Source organism: Euprymna scolopes, chromosome 25, assembly GCF_053919585.1.
Source record: "Euprymna scolopes isolate OS-2025 chromosome 25, ASM5391958v1, whole genome shotgun sequence".
Taxonomy (NCBI): Eukaryota; Metazoa; Mollusca; class Cephalopoda; order Sepiida; family Sepiolidae; genus Euprymna; species Euprymna scolopes.
Window position 1 is genome coordinate 53,829,223 of NC_136506.1, and position 17,698 is coordinate 53,846,920.

Sequence of the window (17,698 nt, forward strand, 5' to 3'; positions counted from 1 at the left end):
ATTTCAGACGGTAGTGTTTGCTGGCAGGAGGTACTGCCTTACCAGACTAGGCTTTGAGCTGAACGTGGCACCCCAAATAATGAAGACCATTATTAACACTGTGTTGTCACAGGAAGAAACAATAAAAAATGGGACATCGGCGTACCTTGATGATATATGTGAACGAAGACATTGTGTCGTCACATGGGAGGGTGAAACTGGCTGAGTTTGGTTTGACATGCAAGGATCCAGAACGTTTGGTGAATGGCGTTCGTGTCTTGGGCCTGAACGTTCGACAGGAGGCAGGGACTTTGAAATGGAGGCGCAAAACTGTAGTTCCTGAAGTGCCTGATGTCTTCACAAGGCGAGCAGTATTCTCCTTGTGTAGAAAACTTGTGGGGCACCTACCAGTGTGTTGATGGACGCGTGGCAACAGGCATCATAAAAAGGAGGGCAAGCGCAGTCACCAAAGGTTGGAATGAGGAAACAGCCGATGATTGGTTTGCATCGTGAGTCAAGCAAAAGAATGTTTTAAGAAAAAAGCTTGAAAGTTTCACAACGGAGTGGAAAAACAATGTATGAAAATATTCACAGAAGTAATTAGAAAATGGTAAAATGGAATTAAGCAGTAAAATGATACCAATAAAATCGGAGTCCAGAAGTTAATTTATGGCTAGACATCATACCATGGATAAAGCTTCTTAAGCATTTCTATTCAGATGTGATGTGGATGGATTAAAATAATATCAATGAAATATAGAAAAGGAAAGAAAAATAAAATAGGATAAATATAGAAAAAAAAGAAAAAGGTAAAAAAAAAAAAAAGGAATAAGAGTACAAGAGATTAAAAGGAAAGAAAAATAAAATAGGATAAATATAGAAAAAAAAGAAAAAGGTAAAAAAAAAAAAAAAAGGAATAAGAGTACAAGAGATTAAAAGGAAAGAAAAATAAAATAGGATAAATATAGAAAAAAAAGAAAAAGGTAAAAAAAAAAAAGAATAAGAGTACAAGAGATTAAAAGGAAAGAAAAATAAAAAATGGAACAAGGCCAGAAATAAAAAAAAAATGTTTAATTTAAAAATAAAAGGCTGTTAGGACTTTTTCTAACAGCTAATTAAAAGAAAATGAAATGTATTAAGGATATAAGAAAAATTTAACAATTGGAATGGCTTTAATAAAAAGCACTACTTTATCGTATAATAAAAATGATATAGATAAGGTTAATGTAGTTTGCTTGAAGCATTGTTTAGTGTGTATATAAAGAATATTTATAGAAAGCTCCACAATGCAGAGCTGTAATGGATAAATGCAAACTGAAGTGAATTTAAGGAATATAACAATGGAATATGCTATGCAGATTCTTCTTCATCAATAAACCGTTGGTATTTTTTCGTTTATCTAATGATAAATTGTCTACTTTAGATATTTGACTAAATATAATTGTCTCCTATAATCATTTGACTAACTAAATATAGATGTTAACTATAGCTAAATATCTGCATTAACCATCTTAATAAGAAAAAAAAATCAAGTGAAAATCCAAGAACTATCACTTGCTTCGCCAGAAGAAATCCAGAACGAACTGAGCAAACAAGGAGTCATTAACTATAAAAGAATCTATATAAAGAAAAATTCAGAAAAAATACCAACCCATACTTATATTATTACATTTAACACTTCAAAAATTCCACCTAAAATTAAAATTGGTTACACCATAGAACCAGTTGAAATATGCATCCCAGATCCTCCGAGATGTTTCAACTGTCAAAAATTCGGTCACCATAGAGATGCCTGCAGAGGTCATCCCACGTGCGCTAAATGTAGATCTAAAGAAGTAAGTCACAACGAACAAGAATGTCGTGATTCCTAATGTATAAACTGCCAAGGCGAGCACCCTGCCTATTCAAAAAACTGAACGATGGAAAACTGAAAAAGAAATCTTAGCCACAAATCATAAACGAAATATATCTTATAAGCGAAAACAATAGTGGAAGGAGTCATAAGAAATAAAATGCGAAAATAACAAAAAAAACAAATCCCACCAACCATTTTGATAAATACAATGAACTTAGTGAAAAACTGGTACATCTAGAACCAAACGAATTGCTTAACTTCCAAAAAAAAAACTAAAAATGCAACACTTTCAAAAACTAGAAAAGAACCCAATAAAGTATTTGTCTCCTCCCAAACCCAAACCTCCCCTCTTAAAGACCAATGTTCCCAAGCACAAATTTTCTTAAAACCAAATAATAAACCAGCAAAACAAAAAATAGAAATACCCCCCCCCCCCCCAATTTAACAGAACCTGATGAAATGGAGACTGAATATCCAAGTCAACGAGCAGAAACCCAAAAACAAGAATCTTCCTTCCCAAAAAACAAACCAGAACCAAACTAAACAAAAACTATAAATAAACCTACAAATTCCCCTCTCCAATAGCTTTAAAATATTGGAGATCGAGAACTCTAAGGAGCAGAATACAAACAATAAGGAGAGTTCTTCAATCCCCACAAGAGTTCTAATATAAAAGCAAATAACAGCATAACAAGTATAAAGACTCTCCAAAAACATCCGAACAGACAAGAACAATAAATGGGAAAAATTCCTCAAAGAAAACCAGCCCCACAAAAACCAAACCACGATCTCGCTCAACCTCTGAAGCCAGAGATAAATCAAACATAAAAGCTAACAAACCAATTGAACATAAAGAACCAGAAGCCATGGAAACAGAAACCGAATCCACGAACGATAAAAATCTCATAAATACACAAACGCACATGAAACAGTCCAATGATTCAAATACAAGAACTACAGACCAAAATAAATTTAAAACCTCCTTGAAAACAATGGAAATAGAAGACAAAACTTCCCCCCCCTAAAAAAACACCCCTATTTTCAAGACAAAAGGAAATCAAATGCATAAAGTTTAAACTATGGCCAACAAAATAATCCAATGGAATTGCAGCCGGAATGAATTACTTCTACTAATATCCGATCTATGCCCGACAATAATATGCCTGCAAGAAACCTTTTTTAAAACTATCTGAAAATATCAATCGCCAAAGTTTTACTGAATACAACTATACAACAAATAACCCAAATAGAGCTTCTGGAAGAACATCCATTCTCATTAACAAAAACATAGCACAAAGCCAAATAAATCTACAAACTAACTTACAGGCAATTGCTGTCACAGCCACCCTACATAGAACGGTCACAATTTGCTCCATCTATCTGCCTCCAAACGACCCCATAGATGTAACTGAAATAGAAAAACTCGTCAACCAACTCCCTCGCCCCTTATTATTAGGCGACTTTAATAGTCATAATGTTATTTGAGGATGCTCAAACAAAGACAAAAGGAATCACTATAGAAAATATCAACAACAACAACCTATGCATATATAACAACAACAAAAAAAATATCAACAACAACAACCTATGCATATATAACAACAAAAAAAAAATTATCAACAACAACACCCTATGCATATATAACAACAACAAAAAAAAATTATCAACAACAACAACACCCTATGCATATATAACAACAAAAAAAAATTATCAACAACAACACCCTATGCATATATAACAACAACAAAAAAAAAATTATCAACAACAACACCCTATGCATATATAACAACAACAAAAAAATATTATCAACAACAACACCCTATGCATATATAACAACAACAAAAAAAATTATCAACAACAACACCCTATGCATATATAACAACAAAAAAAATTATCAACAACAACACCCTATGCATATATAACAACAAAAAAAAAAATTATCAACAACAACAACAACACCCTATGCATATATAACAACAAAAAAAAATTATCAACAACAACAACACCCTATGCATATATAACAACAACAAAAAAAATTATCAACAACAACACCCTATGCATATATAACAACAAAAAAAAAATTATCAACAACACCCTATGCATATATAACAACAAAAAAAATTATCAACAACAACCTATGCATATATAACAACAACAAAAAAATATTAACAACACCCTATGCATATATAACAACAACAAAAAAATATTATCAACAACAACAACCTATGCATATATAACAACAAAAAAAAATTAACAACAGCAACCTATGCATATATAACAACAAAAAAATATTAACAACAACAACCAAATGCATATATAACAACAAAAAAATATTAACAACAACAACCTATGCATATATAACAACAAAAAAAATATTAACAACAACAACAACCTATGCATATATAACAACAACAAAAAAAAATTACCTTTATTCACTCTGCTACAAATTCGTTCTCAGCAATTGACCTCTCTATAAGTGATCCTAGTATCTTTATAGATTACAATCGGACAGTGCATGTGGATACCTGTGGAAGTGACCACTTCCCAATAACATTAGAACACTTTGGTCCTGAAATAACCTAAAAAAATTCCTCGCTAACTGGAATAAATTCAAATTACTATGCAAACACAAACTCCTACCTGGAAAACATGAGAAAGACCCAATCACTCACTTTACAGATACCATTATCTCAATAGCAGAAGAATGCATTCCTAAAACAAAATCATCAACCAAGTATAATCATCTCTGGTTTAATAATGACCGTAAAAAATGCTATCAGGCTACAATGTGCTGCATTAAGAAAATTCAACAATCAACCAACTACTCAGAATTTAAACAACTTTAAAATATGCAGAGTTAAAGCACGCCAAACAATAAACGAAGCCAAAAGGGAATCATGGAAGAATTTTGTGTCTAAAATCAATAACACCACCAAAGACAAAACTGTATGGAATATGATTCAGAAAATAGGAAAAAACACCAGTTCCCCTGTCAACCACCTCCAACAGTAATAAAATGACTAAAAAAGCGGACATGGCAAACCTGCAAATAATTCATTGTCTAAAAATTACAATAGAAAATTACAGATTATGAAACAGGAATCAGAAAAAAAAACAAAGTGAACTTTAAAAGTAATAATGAGGAAGAATACAACAAATCTTTTACCATCCATGAACTAAAGGATTCATTAAAAAAAGCCAACAACACGGTTGAGGGACCTGATAAAATAACGTATGAATTTCTAAAACAACTACCAGATGAACCATTAAAGTATTTACTTTCTATTTATAATGACATCTGGCTCAATGGCAATCTTCCAGTCATATGGAAACAAGCCACAGTCATTCCTATACCAAAACCAGGAAAGGATGCATCTGACCCCTCCAATTATCACCCCATAGCTCTAACAAGCTGCATGTGTAAGATCATGGAGAGAATGGTCAACACCAGATTAATTTGGTTTCTGGAAACAACAACAAAAATACTAATTTTCAATGTGGCTTCCGAAAACATCGGAGCACAACAGACCGTTTAATTCATTTAGAAACTTTCATCAGAAATTCATTTATATAAAAAAAACATATGACTGCTGTTTTCTTTGATCTTGAAAAGGCGTACAATATCATATGGAGGTACGGCATCATGAAAGATCTCAAAGAAGCTGGAGTGAAAGGAAGACTACCCATCTTCATCAGTAACTTCATCAACAATAGACTATTCAATGTCCGTGTAGGAACATACCTCTCGGATATCAAGGAACAGGAAACGGGAGTCCCACAGGAAAGTATTTTGTCGGTAACATTATTCAGCCTAAAAATTAACAGTATTGTTGGATGCATAAACCAAAGCGTGGATTGCTCTCTATATGTTGATTTTTTTAATTGCATACAGCTCGAGACATATCCATATAATTGAGCGTCAACTTCAACAATGAATTGACAAAATAAAAAAATGGACAACTAAGAATGGCTTCAAATTTTCCATTAACAAAACAAAATGTATGCACTTTTGTCAACTAAGAAAACTGCACCCAGATCCTCTTTTAAAACTAGATGATACTCTGATTCCTGTTGTAAATGAACATAAATTCTTAGGATTAATACTAGACAAAAAACTTACATTCATCCCTCACATAAAACACCTTAAAAATGAATGTAATAAAACTCTCCAGTACACAGATTGGGGAGTGGACAGACAAACCCTATTAAAGTTATATAGATCACTAGTGTGATCGAAACTAGATTATAGTAGCTTTATTTATGGTGCCACCAGAAAGTCTTACATGAAGATATTGGACACCATTCAACATCAGGACCTCAGGCTTGTGCTGGGAGCCTTCCGAACTTCCTCCATCGATAGTCTCTATGCAGAAGAACCCCCATTATCAATTTGATGCGTCAAACTAGCCTTGCAATACTTGACCAAAATTCTCTCTTGCAAACTCACTAGATTATTCACTCTATGATAGGAAAAAATCACAACCAACAAATTCAGCCCATAACTGTACCTTCAATCCAAATTACCAAAATCTATATGACCCAAAAGTAAAAGCTATTAAACCTTTTGGTCTCCATACAAAACCACTAGTAGAAGATGCAGATATCACAATCACCAACATCCATAATGTCAACCAACTAAGCCTTCCACCCTGGCTACTAAAACAACCTGAAATTATCTTTGAATTAAATATCCTCCCAAAAATCAAATCCATCCGCTAATCTATCAAGAAAAACTCCTGATCATTCAGGAAAAATACCAAACCATCAGTACGTATACGCAGATGGCTCCAAAGACAAATGCGGAGTCGTATCCATTAACCCCTTATCCTTACAGAAGCGACTACCAGACCATGCCATGCCATGCCATGCCATGCCATGCCATGCCATACCATGCCTCAATTTTTAGTGCCGAAGACCTCATTACTGTCATCACCCACAACAAATTTATTAATTTTTTCAGACTCCCTATCGGTACTCGAATCCTCAAAGAATAAAAATTTAAATAACCCGCTACTCATCAAACTATTACAAAAAATACACACTCTTTCACAAAACAAAAGTATCAAATTCTGCTAGCTCCCCAGTCATTCTGGAATTCAGAGCAATGAAAAAGCTGGCATAGCTGCCAAAAACACTTTAAAACTCAAAAGCAATATAAAAATTCCACACTCTGACTACAAATAGGTATCCCAAACCAAAATTTTATTTTTATCATATCTAAAAAAAAGTAATGTGGGCATGTAGAATTTTGTAAACCATTTACAAAAATATCAAATTTATTTTGGTAGGTCAATTAGCCATCAAGTTATGATCATTCAAAGTTTGTCGGAAAGTTGAAATTTGCTATCGTGACCGAGAAGCCAAATTTCATAGTCTATAACTAAAAATGTAAGCTACTAACAAGTGAAAAATCCTTATAAATGTAATGTCATCTTGTAGTAGATGAAAATTAATACAAATTTAGGCAATAATTATTAGATGAAACCAACTTAAACACTAGGCAAAATCCCTCTATCAACGCGAAAACAGTGAAAATACGACACAGAAAGGCAACTTTAACTGTTCATATCAATTTCATTTTAATAGCTAGTGTATTGAATCTTCTTAGTATGATTCAAAACACATTAGAGATCAAGATAATTCTTTCTTTTAATTATAAATTGATAAAACCACTCAATTGTGGACCATGTAAAAGCAGTCAAACAGGCAATTTTGTAAAAAGGGCAAAAAAGGTAAAAAAAAATGAGTCAAAAGTATACGTTACTGAAATTGCTGTAAAAATGTAACCATTGAAGTTAGAAGCTTGAAACTTTGCAACTTTACTAATTTTGGGGTGAGGAATTCAAAAAAATGGTTGCCTTGTTTCTAATAACAAAACTTTTTGCCACAGAAATAGTTTTACTTCGGGAAATTTAAACTCGCCAAAAAAGCACCGACGACAATAATATTTAGAAATTTTTTATACAAAAAAAAAGGCACAAATCATTTTTTTTTAAACATTGAAAAACTTTCAACTTAAAAAAACAAGTAAGAAAGATATTTTAGGTCTTACTACAATTTCTTTCTTATCGATCTTCTCTCAGAATTCTTTCATAGGCTTCTGCTATGGTAGATATCTCAGGAACCCTCCAAATCATACCATCACTTGAAACTGGCATTACCTCAAAATCCCATCTGTAGACAAATGCTGATTCTACTTGTGCAATGTCCTCTGATAAAGGCCATCGAAAATAATCTTTTCTACTTTTTGTTTGCATTAAAAATTTTACTACAGTGCTGGATGCAGATATAATATCAATGACTTGGCCAATGTAAAAGTTGGTGTCGTAGTAGACAGCTACCCATTGTCCTTGATATTCATAACTGAAGATATCCTGAGGTGGATCTTCATCACAACTGCAGGAGTTATCTGAATGTTCAGCAGATTCACTTAGGGAAGACATTTTTTGTTGTTTTGGTGGAGGTGGAGATGAATCAATTGGATTTCTTTTCAAGTAGTCAGAGAGAGCAGCTTCCAGTTGAACTTTATTTCCACTGGTGTTGATTTTGACACCTAAAACAACCTTGAGGTGTCTCAATTGGTCTTTGAGTGCTTCCAAACCACTTTCTGAAATTTTTTTTATCTGTTTATCAGACTTCACTGGACCACCATGCTTAATAACAGAGTTAATAATTCTCTTTCTCAGCAGCAGCTTGACGTTCTTTTTCCTTCTTTAATCTTTCATTTTGTGCAATTTTTTCTTGGACACGAAGTTGCACAAGGGCTTCTTGTTGTGCATGTTTTTGTCGCAAATGTTTTGCATGTTTTCTGGAGATGCTCAGAATGGATTGCCTCTTTGTTGATGGTATTACTTCCAACCAAGCTGTTGTCCGATTGCGCTTAAGCATATTTGAAGATGATCGATTATTTAGTGATGCATGTCATTTTGTTTGCATGCTAAAATCTAAATCTCCAAAGGCATGCTCACCTGACAGATTTGTTAAAGGGCAGCTTTTCAAGGCATCTCTCGCCTCCTGATCTACATCTTTTCCAAAAGCACCTCCTTCTAAAAAGTCATGCAACTGGTGCTTAGTGACAATGCGGAACTTACTGAGTATCTTGCGCAAACATTCTAAAACAAGTTCAGGGGCTGTGAGACTAATACAGAGAGACACATTGCCTTCCTCAAAGAATTCCCCATTAAATACACCTTTACAGTCAGATTTTAATAACAACTGGGGATTGTTGATCCAGCATTCTAAACTTAGAGCCATTTTCTTGATATAGTGGTGGAAGTCAACATACTGAACAGTGCTGTTAACAAGTTTCCAGAAAGTTTTGGTCAAATTAATGTTCAGCAAACCAACTGCAGCAAGTAGGGAATGTAGTCTCTCATCAGAAATGTCAGCCAAAACACTCTGTAATTTCATATTGTAAGATGTTGCAAACACAGATAAAAATAATTTTATGTGCTCTTTATGGTGATATATTGCCAGGGCATTTTCAAATAGAGAATTAAACCTATTTGCCCGATAACTTGTGATTTGAGATTGGTACACTTCTTTGCTGCAGAATGCCAGCCATTCTGTCCTGCAACCACTTTTATTGTTTATGAGTGTATGTACGGGTGACGACAAAAAAAAAAAAATTAATATGCGTTCTGTCACAATTTCTGTTAATGCTGACATAAAAAGTTTTATGTAATTATTTTAAAATTTTAGAACAAAATAATTTAATATATTTGCTGATATATAGCCTTGGAACTGAGTTTCTATATTTAGTCAGTTTTTTTCTACAAAGCGTAAATTTAGACATGTTTGGCGAATTGAAAATCAAAAACAAATACATGTGCGTTCGGTCACAATTTGTTAATGCTGACATAAAAAGTTTTTATGTAATTATTTTCAAATTTTAGGACAAAATAATTTAATATATTTGCTAATATATAGCCTTGGAACTGAGTTTTTATATTTAGTCAGTTTTTTTCTACAAAGCATAAATGTTGACATGTTTTACGAATCCAAAACAAAGAAACAAAAAATTAGTAAATAAATAATGCTTATTTTAAGTAATTTATTTTAAATAATTTTTTTTTAATTCTCTTTTTTTTTTTTTTAAAAACTTATGTTTCTTGAACAATAACAAAAACATACTTTATCGTCATAAGTCACTAGCCGAACGTTTTGTTTATGGAATTTAATTAAAATAATTTAACAATGCTAAAGTTTATCCAACCGAAAAAAATAAAAGTTTCCGTCAGTCTCACACAACTAAAAATGTTTTGTACACGGTTTTATTAATTAATTTAATTAAAATAATTTAACAATGCTGAAGTTTATCCAACCGTAACCGAAGGAGAAAGCGATGAAAGAGAACATATGAAAGTTTGAAAAAAGCTATAGAAAATAAACTGGCATTATTTTTAAATTGTAAATTTTCATTTTTTTTAATGACGTTCTAAAAATATTAATTAAAAAAATATCTTTCTATAACTTTTAAATAATAAAGAAAACACAAACTCACCTAAGAACTTTGGTAAGTCCATAGTGAAATGAGTTGTTTGTTTATGTTTTTCAGTTCAGTCAGTCAGTTGTGCTGCTGTGTGGCTACTGGCTAGCTGACAGTTGATAATTGGTCTCTCTGGCATTAAGTTGAAAATCTCTGTAGGTACCCTAACTTTTATTAGTGTGTGCTCCTTGATTTATGGGGCCATAAACATGACACGGATTATTAAAGAGGAGATATTCCTCTACAAAACGATGCCTTCCGAATTCTTACTATAAAATTTCTTTCATGTTTCTTTCACTGAAGTTTTCAAGTTGGATTTTCTTTTTAGAAAAACCACTTATAACCTTTTAATAACCTCACCATGTTATTAAGTAACCTTTTTTCTTTAAAATGATACCATTTTTATATACTTAGAGACTCACAATATGAAGCACAACAAATTTGAAAAACATCAACATTTTTTTTGTGTAAAAAATAAAGCGACATTTACCAAAATTAGAGGCATAACTTGAAAAATCCTGAAAAAAAAAACGATTAAAGACACAAGAAAAAGTATTATATATCTATAAAGACAAAAGATTAAATTTTATTTAAATCAAAACCATATCAAAATAACCCAAAAAACAAACGAGATATCGCAAGTTGAAGTTAAGGGAAATTTTACTTTATTTACTAGTTTTCGCACTTAAACTAGGCCAGTTTGGGATACCTGCTACAAACAACAAATAAATAATCTCATTATGAAGAAATGGCAAGAAAGAGGGAATAACTATCCAAATAACAAACTTTTCAAGATGAAACCCACAATAGAAAAACGATTACAAGATGCCAGAAGATCACGTAGAGAGGAAGTGATTTTGTCCCGTATCCGCATAGGACACACGCACATAACCCACTCATTCCTGCTAAAAAAAACCTCCAGAATGTTTTGCATGCCAAGCACCTTTTACGGCAAAATACTTTCTTTTGGATTGTGGCGATCTCACGCATATCCGGAAAAATTATTACAAAGTCAACAATATGAAAGAACTAATTAAAAAAAAAAAAATTCCAACAAAATACCAACATTTCTGAAAAAAGTAAATCTATATAAAAGAATATAACTTGAATTCAATCCAACTCTACCACACACCCGAAAAGAAGAAAAAACAGAAACAAAAAAGCACTAATGATGCAAAAAAGCCTGACTTGACTTACTGAATATATTAAAATATCTAATCCACACAAAACAAAAAATGAAACTTTGCATTAAATAACAAAAAAAACAAAAAAGATTAATATGCCGTTAAACTCAACCAAACCAAAAACACGTATTTGGGGTCAAATTTGTGTTGTTTGATTCTATATCTGCTTTTAAATTGTGTGCATATATGTTCCATTTTTTTTTTTTTAATATTTTTTTGTCTATGCTTTATATTATTTATTATTTCTCTGCTTTATATTATTTATTATTTCTCTGCTTTATATTATTATTTCTCTGCTTTATATTATTTATTATTTCTCTGCTTTATATTATTTATTATTTCTCTGCTTTATATTATTTATTATTTCTCTGCTTTATATTATTTATTATTTCTCTGCTTTATATTATTTATTATTTCTCTGCTTTATATTATTATTTCTCTGCTTTATATTATTTATTATTTCTCTGCTTTATATTATTTATTATTTCTCTGCTTTATATTATTTATTATTTCTCTGCTTTATATTATTTCTTATTTCTCTGCTTTATATTATTTCTTATTTCTCTGCTTTATATTCTTTATTTCTATGCTTTATATTATTATTTCTATGCTTTATATTATTTATTATTTCTCTGCTTTATATTATTTATTTCTCTGCTTTATATTATTTATTATTTCTATGCTTTATATTATTTATTATTTCTCTGCTTTATATTATTTATTATTTCTCTGCTTTATATTATTTATTATTTCTCTGCTTTATATTATTTATTATTTCTATGCTTTATATTATTTATTATTTCTATGCTTTATATTATTTATTATTTCTATGCTTTATATTATTTATTATTTCTCTTCTTTATATTATTTATTTCTATGCTTTATATTATTTATTATTTCTATGCTTTATATTATTTATTATTTCTCTGCTTTATATTATTATTTCTATGCTTTATATTATTATTTCTCTGCTTTATATTATTTATTATTTCTCTGCTTTATATTCTTTATTATTTCTCTGCTTTATATTATTTATTATTTCTCTGCTTTATATTATTTATTATTTCTCTGCTTTATATTATTATTTCTCTGCTTTATATTATTTATTATTTCTCTGCTTTATATTCTTTATTATTTCTCTGCTTTATATTATTATTTCTCTGCTTTATATTATTTATTATTTCTCTGCTTTATATTATTTATTATTTCTCTGCTTTATATTATTATTTCTCTGCTTTATATTATTTATTATTTCTCTGCTTTATATTATTTATTATTTCTCTGCTTTATATTATTTATTATTTCTCTGCTTTATATTATTATTTCTCTGCTTTATATTATTATTTCTATGCTTTATATTATTTATTATTTCTATGCTTTATATTATTTATTATTTCTATGCTTTATATTATTTATTTCTATGCTTTATATTATTTATTTCTCTGCTTTATATTATTTATTATTTCTATGCTTTATATTATTTATTATTTCTATGCTTTATATTATTTATTATTTCTATGCTTTATATTATTTATTATTTCTCTGCTTTATATTATTTATTATTTCTCTGCTTTATATTATTTATTATTTCTCTGCTTTATATTATTTATTATTTCTCTGCTTTATATTATTTATTATTTCTCTGCTTTATATTATTATTTCTCTGCTTTATATTATTATTTCTCTGCTTTATATTATTTATTATTTCTCTGCTTTATATTATTTATTATTTCTCTGCTTTATATTATTATTTCTATGCTTTATATTATTATTTCTCTGCTTTATATTATTTATTATTTCTCTGCTTTATATTCTTTATTATTTCTCTGCTTTATATTATTATTTCTATGCTTTATATTATTTATTATTTCTATGCTTTATATTATTTATTATTTCTATGCTTTATATTATTTATTATTTCTATGCTTTATATTATTTATTATTTCTCTGCTTTATATTATTATTTCTATGCTTTATATTATTATTTCTCTGCTTTATATTATTTATTATTTCTCTGCTTTATATTCTTTATTATTTCTCTGCTTTATATTATTTATTATTTCTCTGCTTTATATTATTTATTATTTCTCTGCTTTATATTATTATTTCTCTGCTTTATATTATTTATTATTTCTCTGCTTTATATTCTTTATTATTTCTCTGCTTTATATTATTATTTCTCTGCTTTATATTATTTATTATTTCTCTGCTTTATATTATTTATTATTTCTCTGCTTTATATTATTATTTCTATGCTTTATATTATTTATTATTTCTCTGCTTTATATTATTTATTATTTCTCTGCTTTATATTATTTATTATTTCTCTGCTTTATATTATTATTTCTCTGCTTTATATTATTATTTCTATGCTTTATATTATTTATTATTTCTATGCTTTATATTATTTATTATTTCTATGCTTTATATTATTTATTTCTATGCTTTATATTATTTATTTCTCTGCTTTATATTATTTATTATTTCTATGCTTTATATTATTTATTATTTCTATGCTTTATATTATTTATTATTTCTATGCTTTATATTATTTATTATTTCTATGCTTTATATTATTTATTATTTCTCTGCTTTATATTATTTATTATTTCTCTGCTTTATATTATTTATTATTTCTCTGCTTTATATTATTTATTATTTCTCTGCTTTATATTATTTATTATTTCTCTGCTTTATATTATTATTTCTCTGCTTTATATTATTATTTCTCTGCTTTATATTATTTATTATTTCTCTGCTTTATATTATTTATTATTTCTCTGCTTTATATTATTATTTCTCTGCTTTATATTATTTATTATTTCTCTGCTTTATATTCTTTTTTATTTCTCTGCTTTATATTATTTATTATTTCTCTGCTTTATATTATTTATTATTTCTCTGCTTTATATTATTATTTCTCTGCTTTATATTATTTATTATTTCTCTGCTTTATATTATTTATTATTTCTCTGCTTTATATTATTATTTCTCTGCTTTATATTATTTATTATTTCTCTGCTTTATATTCTTTATTATTTCTCTGCTTTATATTATTATTTCTCTGCTTTATATTATTTATTATTTCTCTGCTTTATATTATTTATTATTTCTCTGCTTTATATTATTATTTCTCTGTTTTATATTATTTATCATTTCTCTGCTTTATATTCTTTATTATTTCTCTGCTTTAGGTAAGATTTGCTTTTTTATCATTTTTCTCTGTTTTTACACTTTGTCAATTAGTTTGTAGTTTTCTCACTTTTAAGCAAAACATTTCAAACAAGCTTCTTTAAAAGTAAACCAAACTTAAAAAATAATTCAAATGCTTTAAATTTTGTTCACCCGTTCAAGTTTTATTAGTGTTAACAGCATGATATTAAGAATTGTTTTTGTTGTTTTTGCTATATTTGGCATAAAAAAGTAAATTTTAATTGTTCTTTGATAAATTTCATATAAAAAAAATGAAAAAAGAGAATATTAGTGGAATACATAAAAAAAGGTTTTAAAGATAGTGTCTGTAATGAAAATTTAAATCTTATTACAAAGAAATAGGCATTCAACAATATTTATCATTATATTTAACTGCATGGCTACATATAGGTGTTATAGGAATTTGCCGAGAGAATTTCCATATTAGGTATGTAGACAAATATTGACCTAAAAAGTAGATTTTTGCAAAAGAATTTGCAACAAACTTTGTTAGAAATGTATTATTAAATATAAGAAAAGTTATTTCTTGATTTTTTTTTTTATTTGATTTTTTAAATTTTTTGTTTAGCTTTTAAATATTAATAGTCATGAGGAGTTGGGAAATCGAGTAAATAAAAAACAGAACCCCCACAAAAAATTGAACAGCTAATATTTGAATATATTGACAATTTGATATTCAGTTTCTACCAATTGTCACAATTTCTGAGTGTTAATTAATAACCCAAACTATTTAAAATAATGCGACAATATTTCTGTTTTGTTTCTTTTCAGTGTTATTTCATTTGTGTTTTTTTTTCTCTTTTCAGGAAACGGCACAATTAAAACTTTCAATTAACAGATCGTCTGCAATCCAAAGGTTCTTCGTCAAATCATCTTTGATTTTTTATGCTAACAAATTTTACTAAAACCTCCAAATTGTTTTCTGTTTTTTGTTTTTTCTCTCCATTTCTTATCTTAAAAATGTGTCTACTTTTAGTGATTCCATTTTTGGAATAAACAGCAGAATTTCAAGGTTTTGCTAGTCTTTCTGCCTTAAAAATCATGCCTGTGAAAAAAAACTCAACTTTTTGAACCATTCATCAAATTCTGAGAATGAAATTAAAATAATATATTTAAACTATACTTGATGATTTTCAATTCTCCAATTACAACTTTTTCTGTTTTCCAGTTGATTTTGCTAGAACTGATCATATCCAAATTAATAATTTAAAGCAGTTTGCTCTTTTATTTATTTATTTTTTAAAAATTTCTTTTTATTAAGTAACTAGCAGGGGGCACCTGGCATTGCCCGATTATAGAAAAGATTAAATATGATATTTTAATTTATAGAGTCAATTAAAAGGAAACAAAAACAGGACTTGATGCCATCAGCCAGAAGCAAAACTGAAAGTAAAATTTTGTAAGCAAAAAAGAAAAAGAGTGCTGCATGGTGGATGCGAACTTACAAAAGTTAAGTTTGTAAATGAACACATTATCGATCAGACTACAATGACAGATGTTATGACATTGCATTTTCTAACAGTATCACATTCATGCCGCTTCGATGCAGATGACAAAAGTTTTTAGCAGGCATACAAACACATACACAGATGGCTGAGATTTATTTAATTTTTCGAGCTATTCTCATGAAACTTGGCACTCTTATGTAAAATCTTTCTGATTATGCAGTCAAATCTGAGGTATCTCTTTACCATAAGCCATGAATTATAAATTAAGATGTACAAATTTCAATTTTTTTTAAACTGGCGCAAGGTATCATACAGTGGGTGTCTATTCATGAACAAAACTAAGCATTATAATGGTATTTAAATATAGCTTTATTGAGAGTATTTATGGCCGATATTTACTACTTCCCTCAAAGAAAAAAAAATGGAGTAAATATGAATTAATCTCAGAAATAAATCAAAAAAAATTTTTCATATAGATTTTGGATTTCTGTAAAAGATGGAAATTCCCATAGTCGATCAGAACTTATGCATTTTGGGACCAGTCCAATTTTGCAATTTTGTAAATCTTCTCTATCTGGCCCAAAATATACCCCTATTTTCTGAGATGCAACCATAAATCCTACTCTACATAAATCCTTGATGTAGCTTTCACAGTACCAGGATACTAGGAATCTTTCGTCATTTCTATTATTGTTTTACTGAAAATTCAACCATGTAGACAAAGAAATAAAACAGTAATTTTTTTTACCTTGTTTCTACCTTAACATTTAGAATGATTACTTTTATAGGTTTTAGGGTATGCTGAAAACGAATATCGCATTTAAATTTTCTGCAAATAAGTAGTTCGGGATATTAAGCAATGTCATTTCTTATGTTATCACTGGTGGCCATCTTGGTACGCACAAGCGTGTAAACGCTACCCCGAGAAACTATGCACAAACACTCATACCAAGATGGCCACCAGCATAACATAAGAAATGACATTGCTTAATATCCGGAAAGCTACTTATTTGCGGAAAATTTAAATGTGATATTCATTTTCAGCATACCCAAAAAGCTTAAAAGGTAGTCATTAAAGAAAAATGTTAAGGTAGAAACAAGGTAAAATTAAATTCTTAATTGAACCGCCTAATTATTATTATTATTATCATTATTGATATCATTATTTAGATATTCTCAGTTAAAAAACAAACGGGTTTGTTTTACAGATTTGAAAAAATGGTCTTGACAATGAGTTAAAAATAAAAAAAAAATATACAAAATACTATTAGAAACCCAACCAATAAATATCACGAGGACATTTATTGGTTCGGTTTCTAACAATATTTTGTATAATTTTAAGTCATTGTTGAGATTTCAAAGACACGAGATATCACGTGGTTATATTATTCTTGTGCTTGTGTAACGCTCGACACTAATGCTCGAAATCAACAAACATTTTATGTTAAATAAATAAACTTATCCAACTAGGTAGAAGAGTAACTTATTTTGCCTTTGATAATATTTATTTGGGTGCTTATGCACTTATTTT

At 28.9% G+C, this 17,698-nt stretch overlaps 1 protein-coding gene across 3 annotated transcripts in view; it reads left to right on the plus strand.

The window, feature by feature from the left end:
• LOC145247355 (COP9 signalosome complex subunit 7b-like) overlaps window positions 1–15,735 on the plus strand; it is a 307,459-nt gene extending 291,724 nt beyond the window's left edge. For all 3 annotated transcript variants that reach the window (XM_080109034.1, XM_080109033.1, XM_080109035.1), the window contains exon 9: window positions 15,526–15,735. In XM_080109034.1, the coding sequence (XP_079965160.1) occupies window positions 15,526–15,541 (16 nt within the window). In that variant the 3' untranslated portion in view covers window positions 15,542–15,735. The remainder of the gene's footprint in view (window positions 1–15,525) is intronic.
• The last annotated feature ends 1,963 nt before the right edge of the window (window positions 15,736–17,698 follow it).